Genomic DNA, 15,728 nt, shown 5'->3' on the forward strand with positions numbered 1-15,728 from the left:
TTTTGGCTTCTTGTGTGAGTTCCTGCAGACAAGGACAATAGACTGATTTTGGTAGAAAAAAAAAACTATTAAACTTTGTTTTGGTAGAAGTTTTTAAAATGTATTATGTAGGCTATAATTTAACTTTTCTTGATGACTACTATTTTTGTTGTTGTTATTTTTGTTTTTGAGACAGAGTTTCACTCTGTCGCCCTGGCTGGAGTGCAATGGCAAAATCTCAACTCATTACAGACTCTGCCACCTGGGTTCAAGCAATTCTTGTGCCTCAGCCTCCCAAGTAGCTGGGATTACATATGCATGCAACCATGCCAGCTAATTTTTGTATTTTTAGTAGAGCTGGGGTTTCACCATGTTGCTCAGGCTGGTCTTGAACTCCTGGCCTCAAGTAATCTGCCTGCCTCGGCTTCCCAAAGTGCTAGGATTACAGGCGTAAGCCACCATGCCCGGCCTCACTACTGTTAACATTAATAATACACCAGGCTAAAATAATGTTGTTTTCAGTATCTATTAAGGACTTGCATACCAAATTAACAACTGCATAAGGATCGTGTGTTAAGAGAAATGGTTCACTTTTGCCATTTTTTTTGTTGTTGTTTTTTGAGACGTAGTCTTGCTCTGTCACCAGACTGGAATGCAGTGGCGTAATCTTGGCTCACTGCAACCTCTGCCTCCTGGGTTCAAGTGATTCATTTGCCTCAGCCTCCTGAGTAGCTGGGACTACAGGCACGCGCCACCACACCCGGCTATTTATTTATTTATTTATTTATTTTTAAATTTTAGTAGAGACGGGGTTTCACCATGTTGGCCAGGATGGTCTTGATCTCCTGACCTTGTGATCCACCCGCCTCGGCCTCCTAAAGAGCTGGGATCACAGGCATAAGCCACCGTGCCTGGCTTTTTTTTTTTTTCCTTTGAGACAGAGTTTCGCTCTGTCTTCCAGGCTCGAGTGCAGTGGCAGGATCTCAGCTCAGTGGCATGATCTCGGCTCACTGCAACCTCTGCCTCCCGGGTTCAAGCAATTCTCCTGCCTCAGCTACCCAAGTAGCTGAGATTACAAGAAGGCACCAAGATGTCTGGCTAATTTTTGTATTTTCAGTAGAGACAGGGTATCGCCATGTTGACCGGGCTGGTCTCGAACTCCTGACCTCACGTGATCTGCCTGCCTCAGCCTCCCAAAGTGCCGAGATCACAGGCATGAGCCACCAAACCTGGCATTCTTTTGCCATTTCTATTTAATGGTACTAGAAGGCCTAGCCTGAGCAATTAGGTAAGAAAAAGAAATAAAAGACATCCAAATTGGAAATAAAAGGCATCCAAATTGGAAAAAAAAAAAAAGTAAAATTATCTCTGTTCCAAGATTACATGATCTTGTATGGAGAACACCCTAAAGATGCCACAAAAACATTAGAACTAATAATGATTAGTTGCAAATACACTAATCATTTATTAGTGTCAGCAATGCTGCAGGGTACAAAGTCAACACATAGAAATCAGGTTGTTGTTTTTTTTTTAATTTAATTAGCTGAGAATATAGGCAAAGTTGTTCTACAGTCCTGCAGTACATGTGTAATTTTCCTATGGCAGTTACAACAAGAGAGGAGAAACAAGGTTTGGTCTAAATGTGACAGATGTAGATACATATTTTTCACAATATGCCACAGGGACAGAGAAGTGATAAATCCTGTACCCAAGGAGTGAAAGAGACAGAATTTGCATGCCCAATGATCTCATGTTTAGTAGCCTCTACATCTACTAATGGGCCCACTGCCAATGCAAGAGGGTCAGTTAAGTGGACATGAGTGTGCATATCATTAATAATATCAATGTCTTTAATGTCCGCAGTTAATGCTTTAATCACCCTAGGTCTGGAGATCTTCTTGGGGTATGATGAAGATCTTGTCGTCCTGAGATAGCTTCCCACGGTTGTGTTTATTAGGACATACAATCTGCTGCTGACTTGAGGAGAAGTAGCATATAGTATTTGGGTATATGGCTGGTAATACATAATTGTGATATTATACATGGCCAGGGTATACAGAGTTGTTGACCCATGGAACAAATTCTACCCAAATGGGTTTGCAACGCCAAAACAAAACAGTTCTCCAGTTTACTAACCCAATTAAGTTCTTTTCATTCACAACGTGCTCAACAAATGGGGTCATATCAGTAAGGGGTTGTACAGTGAGGATCTGCAAGAAAAGATTGAATGTTGCTTCTCAGTGATGACTGCACTATCAATTAATGGATTCAACATATCCACAATGTATTGCTGTGGTGTATTTATCTTCCCTCAATAAGAAATCATCATGACAACTTGGCCAGACGCATCTGAACAGTCTACACCAAACCTGTCATCTTGAAACATGTACTCACTATCTAAGGGGAAGGACAGGTGCAGATTGTCAAATTTTACATGAGTTGGGTGCTCAAGTACTTGCCCGTTAAAAATGCTTGACTGTGTAGTCACTATTCATTTTGGGAGGATTAAATGATAACTTGGTGCCAGATTCAAGTATACACACTCCTAGTTTAATCTCGGCTATGCCACGTGTGCTCAGTGTAAGTGGGGAAGATGAGCAATAAAGACAATTTTAACCTTAGCATCCTCTAGGCAAAAACGTAACTGTCTTTTGTACAGCTGTCAAGTGAGTGGCCATATGTCAGGGCCATTTCCACAGTACCACCATCAAGTGCATGGATCTGTTTGTTACATATTGTTTTACTATAGTACATCCAGCTTGATCAGGTGCAGGGCGATAGTTGAAGGAGCACTCCTGGAAAACGCCCAAGATATGTAAGTCTCTAGGATCTTGCACCTTCTGATGGTTGCATGGAATTCTTCAGAGGAATCATCAGTGGTAGTAACTTTACATGTTACATTCATGACAACTCTTGTGGGAAATTTAGGATATTCAAATAGGACAACACCAGGAGTTGACGTATCACAGAACTTGGCTTACAATTGTCTGAGCATGGATCCCATGCATTACCTTCAGCAGGAGGAGCAGATGGGCTGGCCAAGTGCAAGCTTGAAAGATCAGGGTAAGTGACTGCAGGTGCAGGAGACATAGCATCTCTAAGGTTAGCCAACCCTTGGGAGCCTTTGTAGAAACAAAAGAAGATTTAATGCACCGAGTTTTGTTTCTGTGGAGATGAGCCTATTATTTATGGCTCAATTGGTGATACTGCCTGACTTAATTTTAAGTCGAGTTTCTCTAGAGACTCCTGTTTCCTGTTGATTCTCTGTGATCCTCTCTGAGAGCTTCCTGAGAACCTGCTCGATTGAGGTTTGGCTCTCTCATGCCTCAACCTCTGCAGCCTCGAGGTAGGTCCCCACTTGTTGCATGCTCTCATTCAGACTCTGTCTAGATCTAAGCCCTCCTCCTCCGTTGCTAACTCAACCACTGACTCGAGAGTTTCTCTGGTTACTAGTTCGCTCATCACTCTCTGATGCTTCTTTTGCTTTGGTTTTGGAGCAACTTTGTCTAATCAGCTGTATTCTTAAAAACTAACAATGAACAATCTGAAATGGAAATTAAAACAATACAGTAACATCAGAAAGAATAAAATACTTAGGAATGAACTTAACCATGGAAGTGAAAGACTTGTACACTGAGAAATACAAAACATTGCTGGAAGAAATTAGACATAAATAAGTGGAAAAACATCTGGTTGATCATGAATTGGAAAACTTGCTATCATTAGAGGTGTCAGTATTACCCAAAGTCAGCTAGAGATTCAATACAATCCCTATCAAAATCCCAACAATGTTTTTTGCATAAATAGCAACATCCATCCTAAAATTCATATGGAATCTCAAGGGATCCTGAACAACCAAAACAATCTTGAAAAAGAAAAACAAAGTTGGAGGACTTACATTCTTGATTTTCCAAACTTACTACAAAGCTACAGTAACAAAACAGTGTTTTATAAGCATAAAGATAGACATAAAGACCAACAGAAGAGACTAGATAGCCCAGAAATAAACCCTCATATATCTAGTCAGATGAGTTTTGACAAGGGAGCCGATACCATTCAGTGGGGAAAGGTCAGTCTTTTCAACAAATGGTATTCGAAAAACTGGATATCCAGAAGCAAACAAATGAAATTAGACCCTTATCTTACATCACATACAAAAATTAACTCAAAATGGATCAAAGACCTAAAGAGCTAAAACTATATATATATATATATATAGTTTGATGTGTATAAATATATATATACATAAAACAAGAAAACAGAGGGAAAGCTTCTTCAGGTCACTTAATTTGGCAATGATTCTTGGGTAAGACACTAAATGCACAGGTAACAAAAGAAAAATAGGATACATTAGATTTCAAATTTAAAAACTTTTGTGCATCAAAGGACACTGTCAACAGAGTGAAAGGTAATCCATGGAATAGGAGAAAATATTTGCAAATCATACATCTGAGAATGGATTAATGTCCAAAATGTATTAAAAAAACTCTTACAACTCAACAACAAACAACCCAATTCAAAAATGGGCAAAGGACTTGAATAGGCATTTCTCCAAAGATATACAAATGGCCGATAGGTATCAAATACATGAAAAAATGCTCAATATCTTTTCCTTAGAGAAATATGAATCAAAATCATGAGACATCACTTCACACTACTTAGGATGGTTATATTATTATTATTATTGTTATTATTATTATTATTATTTTGAGATGGAGTTTTGCTCTGTCACTCAAGCTGGAGTGCAGTGGCATGAGCTCAGCTCACTGCAACCTCAGCCTCCCGGTTCAAGTCATTCTCCTGCCTCAGCCTCCTGCCTCAGGGATTATAGGTGTGCACCACCATGCCTGGCTAGTTTTTGTATTTTCAGTAGAGATAGAGTTTTACCATGTTGGCCAGGCTGGTCTTGAACTCCTGACCTCAGGTGATCCACCCGCCTCGGCCTCCCAAAGTGTTGGGATTACAGGCATGAGCCACCATGCCCAGCCTAGGATGGTGGTTATTTAAAAAAAAGAAAACAAGTGTTGCCAAGGATGTGGAAAAATTGGAGCCCTTGTGCATTGCTGATGAGAACGTAAAATGCTCTAGCCACTGTGGAAAACAGTGGTTCCTCAAAAATAAAATAAATAAATAAACAAACATAAAATTACCATACAATCCAGCAACCCCACTTCTAGGTATATACCCACAAAAACTAAAAGCAGGGACTCAAACATATCTGTACACTCATGTTCACAGCAGCATTTTTCATAATAGCCAAAAGATAGATGCAACCAAAGTATCCATCAACAGATGAATAAACAGAATATAGTGTATACATACAATGGAATATTATTCAGCTTTTAAAAGGAGTGAAATTCTGACTGGGTGCAGTGGCTCACACCTGTAATCCCAGAACTTTGGGAGGCTGAGAGGCTGGTGGATCACTTGAGGTCAGAAGTTTGTGACCAGCACGGCCAACATAGTGAAACCCCCTCTCTACTAAACAATACAAAAATTAGCTGGGCGTAGTGGCATGCACTGGTAATTCCAGCTACATAGGAGGCTGAGGCATGAGAATCACTTGAACCCGAGAGGTAAAAGTTGCAGTGAGCCAAGATCGTGTCCTGCACTCCAGCCTGGGTGATGGAGGGAGACTCTGTCTCAAAAAAGTAAATAGAAATAAAAGGAGGGAAGTTCCAATACAGGCTATAATATAATGAACTTTAGACATTCTGCTAACCAACTGCAGGACTATTTACAATAGCAAAGCCGTGGAATCAACCTAAATACCCATCAATGACAGACTGGATAAAGAAAATGTGGTACACATACACCATGGAATACTATGCAGCTGTAAAAAAAGAATGAGATCATGTCTTTTGCAGAAACATAGATGGAGCTGGAGGTTATTATCCTTAGCAAACTAACAGAAACAGAAAACCAAATACTGCATATTCTCACTTATAAGTGAGAGCTAAATGATGGGAACGTATAAACACAAAGAAAGAAACAACAGACACTAGGGTCTTCTTGAGGGTGGAAGGAGGGAGAGGAGCAGAAAAGATTAACTATTGGGTACCAGGCTTAATACCTCGGTGATGAAATAATCTGTACAACAAACCCCTGTGAAACAAGTGTATCTATATAACAAACCCTCACATGTACCCCCAAACCTAAAAGTTTTTTAAAAACCCAAAAAACAAAAAAGACATTATGCTAACCAAAATAAACCAGTCACGAAGGGACAAATAGTGCATGATTCCACTTATATGAGGTACCCACAGTAGTCAAATTCAAAGATAGAAAGTAGAATGGTGGTTGCCTCGGGCTGAGTAGGGAGAAATGGGGAGTTAGTGTCTTACTGGTATGGAGTTTTAGTCTGGAAAGATGAAAAAAAGTTCTGGAGATTGATGTCAGTAATGGTCGTACAATAATGTGAATATATTTAATGCTACTTGAGAATGATTACAATGGTAAATTCTATGTTTTATATATATATATTTTACCACAATAAAGAGTAAATATGGTACAGCACAGGTTCTGCTGTGAGTTATTTTGTTGCTGTTAAAATTCCCTTCTACCCCATCACCTAGCTCTCTCAGAGCAATGTTGACATCTGGCTACTCAAAATAATGCGCTCGTTTTATATGATGAACTCATTTGACAAAAATTATATTAAATGCCAGTGTCTGAATGGGTGTTTTTTTTTCCTGGGTAACTTCAACACTGATCAATCAGATCATCTCTAGATAGCCTGCCCTTACCCTAACATGAAGTGAACCATCTCTTCAGTCAAGTGACTTTTAGCAGGGTGCATAGTCACTGTGTATGAGTAACTGGAAGAAAAGGGTGAGCTATTATCCTAAATTTGCAGATAAGCCCCAGAGAGAAAAATAGAACATACAAGCCCTTCCCATGAACTTGCCAGATTTAGCAAGTAAAAATACAGGACTCCCTGTTGTTTATCTGAAATTCAAATTTAACTGGGCACCCTGTGTTTTATCTGGCAACACTGAAGTATTGGAGGTGAGGAAAAAATAACCCAGGGTGTTCTGGGGTAACTGAGGTCTTAACAGGGAGCCTAGACAAGAAAAAGTAGAAAAGGCCATTAAAAAGATACTGTTTAAAAAAAAATTGTATTGCTTAATCCATCCAGCTCAGGAGCCCCTCCCCATGCTGTGATCCAAGGCTTTTGAGACAGAGCATCGCTGTCAACCAGACTGGAGTGCAGTGGCAGGATCTCAGCTCACTGCAACATCTGCCTCCCAGGTTCAAGTGATTCTCCTGCCTCAGCCTCTTGAGTTGCTGGGACTACATGTGCACACCACCATGCCCGGTAATTTTCGTAATTTTAGTAGCGATGGAGTTTCATCATGTTGGCCAGGCTGGTCTTGAACTTCTGACCTCTAGTGATCCGCCCACCTGGCCCTCCCAAAGTCCTGGGATTACAGGTTGAGCCACCGTGCCTGGCCTGATCCAAGACTTTACAAAGACATGTCAGAGGGTAGGAGACAGAAAGTGGAAAAGGATAAATCAAAACTAGAAATGGGAGAATGAGAACATGCCCAGCCTCTAGTTAAGGCAACTGTGGCTTCAAAAAGGAATCTTAAACACCAGCATAGAAATCAGAGGGATCCTAATCTGGCTCAAAACAGAAGAGAAACAGTGGCTGGCCACACAGCAGGAGTGGCATAAGTAACAGAATACCAGCCATACAGTTTGGATCTGCTCTTCCTTCCATTAAGCCATCCACCACTACTTAATATCTAAGGGGCCAGCTAAGAAAATCCAGTCACTACTTTTATTTGCTAATACTTTGAGCCCCAGTTACAATAATGCCAGTACTAATTAGGTAACTACTTTCTAGCTTATCAACTCCTGCAGCTTTCCAGCCATTGTTCATCCCTCAGCGATACCACCTGCTTCCCCACGGAACCCAAACCCTGATACCCTCAGGAAAGTAAATCTGCTCAGGTCACCCACCTAGGAATAAACAAAAACAGGTTTCAGGCCCTTTGTCCTTTGAAAATTCCGCCTTTTAAAAAATTAAAAAAATTTTTTGAGGCCTGTGTTCTTTATCACGGGCACTGTTCACATAGTGGTAATCCTTGACTGACTCTGGTCTACTCGTTCCTGCGTTTCATTCCTCCGCTGTTCAATTTTTTGTTCAAAACGCCAAGGACAACCGGTAGTGAAGACCCTCCACCGGCAACACTACCATGTGCCAGGCACCGTGCTGGGGACTGGGGATGCAAAGATGAGTGGTGTACCGTCCTTGCCCCCAGGACAGTTCCCCGTGTCCGCAGGGCCGGCCAGGAGGGCCGCAGCCAACCGTGGGTAACAGGATCACCGTGCCCTTCGCGGCAAGTGAGTGCAGTAGTAGGGGATGGGTACTGCCAAGCCAAAGGTTTTCTCCAGGTAAAACTGGATGGCAGAGGGACGGAGACTGAAGCGACGCCGACGCCGGGCAGATAATAACGGGAGGCAGGGACTAAAAGGGTGGAGGGAGCAGAGGACCCGGCCGGGAACTGGCAGTAGGGAGGACCCCGATGCAGTGGCGGGCCTGGGTGCCGGGCGGCCGCGCTTCCCTAAAGCCGTCACAGGGTCTTGGGGTACCAAGGTGACTACTGGCCGCGAGTTGTTCTGTGGGGGAGGGTGTCCCCAAGGGGGCAATTTGAGGAGACGGTTGGGGATGCATCTGGGGTAGCGCCTAAAGGGAGGGTGGGTGGTGGGTGTTTGAAGGTCCCGTGGACGCAGGGCTGAAAGGTCAGGAGAAGGCCGTGGGTCAGAAGGGCTGGGGACGAGGTCTGTCTAGGGGGTCGGGGCGGACGCAGAAGGCGGGTGCAGCCGAAGGGGAAGGGCTGAAGGGAAGGGCGGGCGCTGAGAGCACATAGGTGGGCAGACAGGCCCTCCCCTAAGGGAGTCCTTGGAACGCGGGGCAGTGGGTCTGTGGGACCCTGCCCGCCTCCGGAGAGGCGTTCCTACCTCGTTTCTCGCCTCAGCCTCGTCCTTCCGCGCCGGCGGCGGCGGCGTGTCGCGCCCTCCAGGGGTCGCGTTGCAGGGTAGAGGCGCCGGCGGCCCCTCCCTCCGGGCGGTTTGGAAACGCCGGCCCCCGTCGGCCTGGCGCGATGGTCCGATCTGGATTGCCCTCAGACCGCCCCTCCGGGCGGCGAGTTGGTTCAGTCCGCCCGGCCTAAGGTGCTCGCCCCCTCCCTGGCTCCCGCAGCGTTGGGCGAAGCCGTGTCACGCGCAGAGCTTTCCCGCTAGGGGAGCGGCGAGGCTTCCGCCGTGGCCCCGCCTTCTGCAGCCCGCGCCCGCCCCCGCGGGGTGGTGCCTGGCGACGCGCGCCTCCCGGGTACCGGAACCCAGGGAAACCTAGGGCGCGGGTCCGCGGGCCTCCATGGCCGGTGGGTGTGGGCGCCCAGCTTCGCCTGGGGCGGCGGTTCTCAACGTTGGCTTCCCAGTAGAACCTAGTGTGGAAACTAACCAAACAACGACAAACGGAGGCCTGACTTCACACGACCGACTCAGAACCACTGGAGTAGAGTGGGGTGGGGTGAGGTGGGGTTGGCCTCCCGTGCATAGCCAGGGTTCGGAAGCCCTGGTGAAACGTAGAACCCAGGCGCCCCGCCTTCAGGGCCGGATGTGTGTGTGACTCTTGCTGTTTACAGCCAGAGGAGGATGGGGCAGGCAGTCCTGCAAATGTTATGGGAAACCCACTGTATTAGTCCGTTCTCACATTGCTATGAAGAAATACTATGAAGGAAAGAGGTTTGACTCACAGTTCCGCATTGTTGGGGAGGCCTCAGGAAGCTTACAATCATGGCAGAAGGCAAAGGCGAAGTAGCCATCTTTTTCACAGGGTAGCAGGACAGAGTGAGTGCAAGCAAGGGAAATGCCAGACGCTTATAAAATCATCAGATCTTGTGAGACTCACTCACTGTCACGAGAAGGGCACGGGGGAAACCAGTCCCATGATCCAATTACCCTCACCTGGTCCTGCCCTTGATACATGGGGATTATGGGGATTACAATTCAAGATGAGATTTTGGGTGGGGACACAGCCAAACTCTTACAGGTAGTTAGGCATGAGCGGGGCAGGAGAGGGTTCTCCCCTGCTACCCACTAGGGATGTCGGGTGATGGTTCTGAGGCAGGACAATAGGGACTGGAGGCAGGGAACCTAAGACTGGTTCACGCCAACTTCCTTGAACTAAATTGAAAGGAAAACCCTAACTTTCCACACCTAAGTAACAAACCCCTCACCTTTTCTGCCCAGCAGATGGGAAATTGGCTATCTGCAACCAATTGCTATCGCCTGATTGCAGGTGAGTCTAACTTTGCATAGAAGTATAACTTTGTAACTTCACCCTAGCCTCTGATTGGTTGGTTTTTGAAACCAATCAGATGTTTGCACACGGATGTGACCTTTGTAACTTCACTTCAGCCTCTGCTTGGCTGCTTTCTGCAACCAATCAGACTGATTGTGGGCTACCACTTCATTTACATGAGGTGAGCATGAAGTGGCCAATGGAAAACTTCTAGCGGGTATTTGGACCCAGGAAGATTGTTTCCCGGCCCTTGAGCCGCTGCTTGCGCTGCTCCCACACTTTGGAGTGTGCTTTCGTTTTCAATAAATCCCTGCTTTCCTTCTTTTGTTGCTTCATTCTTTCTTTGCTGGGCGTTTTGTCCAATTCTTTGTTCAAAACGCCAAGAACCTGGACAACTTGCAGTCAGACCCTCTACCAGTGACAATTCCATAATTATCTCATTGCTTCTTTAAAAAGGATAACTTGGCCACACAGGAAGAGGCCATTTCTTGATGGTCCACACCTGTTAACATCAAAATACTAATTGAATGCAGGCCTCGGAGAAGCAACTTTCTGGGCATGCGTGTTAAGAGACAAAAATGGTGGAGTATGATCTTCTGGGGGCACCCTCCACCAGAATAGGGGAAGGAAAGCACTGCGCATTCGGGAAGTCCACTCTAAGGAAAGAATCATGGGAAAGAGGCCAGCCTATAAAAGTGCCAGGATCAGGGTTAGGCACTTGACCTCTCTTTAACCTTCACGTGCCCGCTTGGGTCTCTTCCAAGCGCACTTTCTTTCCTGTTCTAAGGCCTTTTTAAATAAACTTCCTTTCCTACTCTGGAACTTGCCTTGGTCTCTTTTTCTGATTTATGCCCCACAGTTGAATTCTTCCTTCTGATGAAGCAAGGACCAAAGTTGCTACAGACCCATAAGGATAGGCTGCAGGTAACTTGGGGTAACTCACATCTCTTCCACCACTAACAAAACCATATCACCCATTGAGAAGACTGTTCGGCTGGACGCAGTGCCTCATGCCTGTAATCCCAGCACTTTGGGAGGCTGAGGCGGGCGGATCACTTGAGGTCAGGAGTTCGAGACCACTAACATGGTAAAACCCCGTTTCTACTCAAAATACAAAAATTAGCGGGGTGTGGTGGTGCATGCCTGTAATCCCAGCTACTCGGGAAGCTGAGGCAGGAGAATCACTTGAACCCGGGGGATGGAGGTTGCAGTGAGCCGAGATTGCGCCATTGCACTCCAGCCTGGGCAACAGAGCGAGACTCTGTCTCAAAAAAAAATAGAAGACTGTTCTAGGTTCCATACTCACTGAAAGAGAGACGGGTCACAGTCAAGGAAGCAGATAAATGTCAGGATGTATAGTGCATCTTTAGGCTTCACAGAAGTAGTGTGAGTTGAATATTGAAGAATGAGTGGGAGGTAAAGGGAGAATTGGCATGTGCAAAAGAACTGAGGGGCAAAATGATCGATGTAACTGAGAAGTGTGGGAGGCAATGGGGAGAGTCGAGGAGAGCCTGTCAGGGTTTGGTGATGAAGGGCCTATGACTACTAAGGAATTGGGAGAGACACAAGGGCTTTATTGCAGAGGCAGGAATGACAAGATCAAATACGAATGTTAGAAATAAAGTTCTGAGGGCTTAAATAAGGGTGACGTGGAGAGGGCTAGCATTGCCAGTGGGGAACCAATGAGGAATCACATGCTCGTACAGTGTGATCCTCCAGTTAAATAGTCTGGGTTGGGGACTTAAGCCAAACCAGGCCAATTAGAATTACTTCTCTGAGAATTTGGAATTGGGAGACAAAGAACTACATATCTGCTCAGACTTAAATTGGACTTAAGGGTAATTTGGGAGCTATGCGGTAGCTATCTTCTACTTGCCCATTTGGCCTGAGCAGCATTGAAAACCAGTTTGCTGAGAAGGAAGATCAATTGGTTGCACATAGAGAAGCAAGTCTAGACACAAAGAGACTACTCCCTAGGTTCTTGGGACCTTCCAGCAGCTGGTTCCACTTCTTTCTGAGGCCCAGCTGGATTCCTTCCCCAGGATCATGATGCATCCTTGTATCCATTCATAGGAATCGCATTGTTCCTTCAGCTACTGTGGGTTACTTCCTGTTGTTTATGTTAAAGAGTAACTTTCAAAAAGGTAAAATAATGAGCCTTATGCAAGTATTTTTATTTTTTATTTTTTGAGACAGGTTCTCTGTTACCCGGCTGGAGTGCAGTGGTGCAATCATGGCTCACTGCAGCCTAGACTTCCCGGGTTTCAGCGATCCTCCCACCTCAGCCTCCAGAGTAGCTGGGACTACAGGTATTTTTTGCATTTTTGATAGAGACAGGGTTTCGCCATGTTGCCCAGGCTGGTCTTGAGCTCCTGAGCTCAAGCAATCCACCTGCCTCCACCTCCTAAAGTGCTGGGATTACAGACGTGAGCCACTGCACCTGGCAGAGCCTTATACAAATATATAATGAACATATTTCAAATGTTTTATTAAACTAATGAGGGAACCAGTAAGATATTAAAACCAGTTCAAATGAAGATTTGACTTAGAAATGTCTGTTCTCTAATGGACAAAATTCATTTGCATCACCCGGAGCAGGAATCATTTGCATTGTTATGGGCAGAAAATCTTTTGCATTATTTATTATCAGTATTCTGAAGTTAATGTCTAACTCCAACGAGTTAGAAAATAGCTTACTTGTAAAATAGGAACCTGGTCAAAGGAAATCGAAGCCTCTCACCACTAATATAATCAAATAATTCCCAAGGATCCTTAACAGCACCCAACATTCCATTGAAAGGATACCCATTTCAAAGTATTTCTTAAGTTTTCCAGAAACTTGCAAATCAAAGAATATACAAAAACACAAAGACATAAGAAAACATGATGCTGGCCGGGCGCGGTGTCTCACACTTGGAATCCCAGCACTTTGGGGGGCCAAGGCAGGCAGATCACCTGAGGTCAGGAGTTCAAGACCAGCCTGGCCAACATGGTGAAACCCCATCTGTACTAAAAATACAAAAATTAGGTTGGGCATGCTGGTGGGTGCCTGTAATCCCAGCTACTCAGGAGGCTGAGGCAGGAGAATCGCTTGAACCCGGGAGGTGGAGGTTGCAGTGAGCCGAGATCGCACCGTTGCACTCCAGCCTGGGCAACAAGAGTATAACTCCATCTCAAAAAACAAACTAACGAAGAGGCTGGGTGCTGTGGCTCATGCGTGTAACCCCAGCACTTTGGGAGGCGGAGGTGGGCGGATCACCTGAGGTCAGGAGTTCAAAACCAGCCTGACCAACATGGTGAAACCCCCTCTCTACTAAAAATACAAAATTAGCCAGGCATGGTGGCACATGCCTGTAATCCCAGCTACTTGGGAGGCTGAGGCAGCAGAATTGCTTGAACCTGGGAGGTGGTGGTTGCAGTGAACCGAGATCACACCATTGCACTCCAACCTGGGCAACAAGAGGGAAACTCTGTCTCAAAAAACAAAAAACAAAGAAAGAAAGCATGATGCCTTAGGGAAACTCAAGTAGTATGGGCATAGTTAAGCATGGGCAAAGTGTAGGAGGGAGGCAGCAGGAAGATTAAGAAGGGCCTTGTATGTATGTTTGGGAGTTTTGATTTTATTTTCTTGAGATGGAGTCTCACTCTGTCACCCCAGGTAGAGTGCAGTGGTGTGATCTCAGCTCACTGCAACCTCTGCCTCCCGGGTTCAAGTGATTCTCCTGTCTCAGCCTCCTGAGTAGCTAGGATTACAGGTGCCCGCCACCACGCCTAGTTAATTTTGGATTTTTAGTAGAGACGGGGCTTCACCATGTTGGCCAGACTGGTCTTGGACTTCTGACCTCAGGTGATCTACCTGCCTCAGCCTCCCAAAGTGCTGGGATTACAGGCATGAGCCACCGCACCCGGCTGAATTTGGATTGTATTCTGAAGGCTGTTGGCACCATTATTTCATGCAGGAGAGTGATGTGAACAGATCTGAGCTTTAGAAATTTCACTTTAGTAGGAGTGTGGATATTGAATTACAGGAAGGTAAAGAGACCAGTTAGGAGATTGATAATTATGAGAACTGAGAGAGTCTGAATTAAGGCAGTGGCTGAAGGCTTAGATAAGAGGAGATAGGGTCAAGGATGATTTAGGGCGTAGAAATCTGTAGAATTTAGTGATTAATTGAATGTGTCATGGGGGTGGGCGGGATAAGGTAAAGCAAACAGTCTTGAATGACTCCCAGGATCCTCCAAATGATGTGTATTTTCCAAAATGCTTTGCATGAATCTTAGAAGATTTGGTAGACGATTTGGAGCTGGAATCACGGGGATATGTTGGGGCCAGGACAGTGTTCCTTCTTCATTTCTTTGGGGCACCATGAACTGCGCCCATAGAAGATGCCAAACTTAATAAATGCCTGTTCTGACTGCTCCACCAACTGGTCATTCCCATCTTTCCCTCTCCCCTATTCCCTGAGACACAACAATATTGAAACCAGGCCAATTAATAACCCCAAATGGCCTCTTAGTGTTCAAGTGAAAGGAAGAGTCACATATCTCTCACTTGAAATAAAAAGTCAGAAACGATTAAGATTATTGAGGAAGGCATGTCGAAAGCCAAGACAGGCTGAAAGCCAGGCCTCTTACACCAGTTAGCCAAGCTGTGAATGCAAAGGAAAAGTTCTTGAAGGAAATTAAAAGTGCTATTACAGTGAACACACCAATAAGAAAGCAAAACAGCGTTTTTACAGATACAGAGAAGGTTTGAGTGGTCTGTATAGAAGCTGAAACCAGCCACAATATTCCCTTAAGCCAATTCTCTCTGAAGAGAGGCCCTAACTCTCTTCAATTCTATGAAGGCTGAGGAGGAAATTACAGAAGAAAAGTTGGATGCCAACAGAGGTTGGTTCATGAGGTTTACAGAAAGAAGTCATCTCTATAACATAAAAGTACAAGGTGAAGGAACAAGTGCGGATGCGAAATGTACTTAGTGAATGGTCCTTTTTAGTGGCAACCAGTACTTGTCACTTTAAGTTTCACTTTAGTAGTTAAAGTGATTTAATGAAATAATTTTTAAAAACTTCAACCTTTACAATTAATGCTTTTCCTTATCTTTCAGCTTGGCTGTTGCACGTGGCCAGGTTCAGTGGGCTTTGTAGATGTCTGTTTTTCTACTTACCTCTCCTCCCTCCTTCAGCTTCCTAATTCTTTTGTCTCTGGGGCTTGAGCAGGACAGGAGAGAGAAGACATGAAGAAGGTCTTTACTTGACAATACAGTCATAAACTAATTCTAAGGCTTGGCAGATAAGTTAGGCATGGCAGCTCATGCCTGTAATCCCAGCATTTTGGGAGGCTGAGGTGGGTGGATCACCTGAGGTCAGGAATTTGAGACCAGCCTGGCCAACATGGTGAAACCCCATCTCTACTAAAAATACAAAAATTAGCCAGGT

General features: G+C 44.9%; 2 protein-coding genes across 5 annotated transcripts in view; both read right to left on the minus strand.

Moving 5' to 3' along the window:
• The window catches only part of RUSC2 (RUN and SH3 domain containing 2), a 70,001-nt gene extending 60,729 nt beyond the window's left edge, over positions 1–9,272 (minus strand). For 3 of the 4 annotated variants that reach the window (XM_023203248.1, XM_023203246.2, XM_023203247.1), the window contains exon 1: positions 8,947–9,254. The gene's annotated coding sequence lies outside the window, so the exon portion shown is untranslated. Of the gene's footprint in view, positions 1–8,946 lie in introns of all 4 variants that reach the window. The other variant, XM_023203249.1, reaches the window with a different exon arrangement.
• LOC111536839 (phospholipid-transporting ATPase FetA-like) overlaps positions 8,308–15,728 on the minus strand; it is a 114,842-nt gene continuing 107,421 nt past the window's right edge. Inside the window, exons 29-32 of the mRNA XM_023203361.3 lie at positions 12,989–13,062; positions 9,209–9,443; positions 8,947–9,099; positions 8,308–8,772 (exon numbers count right to left, since the gene is read on the minus strand). Coding sequence (XP_023059129.2) covers positions 8,308–8,772; positions 8,947–9,099; positions 9,209–9,443; positions 12,989–13,062 — 927 coding nt within the window. The remainder of the gene's footprint in view (positions 8,773–8,946; positions 9,100–9,208; positions 9,444–12,988; positions 13,063–15,728) is intronic.

This window comes from Piliocolobus tephrosceles, chromosome 14 (genome assembly GCF_002776525.5).
Source record: "Piliocolobus tephrosceles isolate RC106 chromosome 14, ASM277652v3, whole genome shotgun sequence".
Lineage (NCBI taxonomy): Eukaryota > Metazoa > Chordata > Mammalia > Primates > Cercopithecidae > Piliocolobus > Piliocolobus tephrosceles.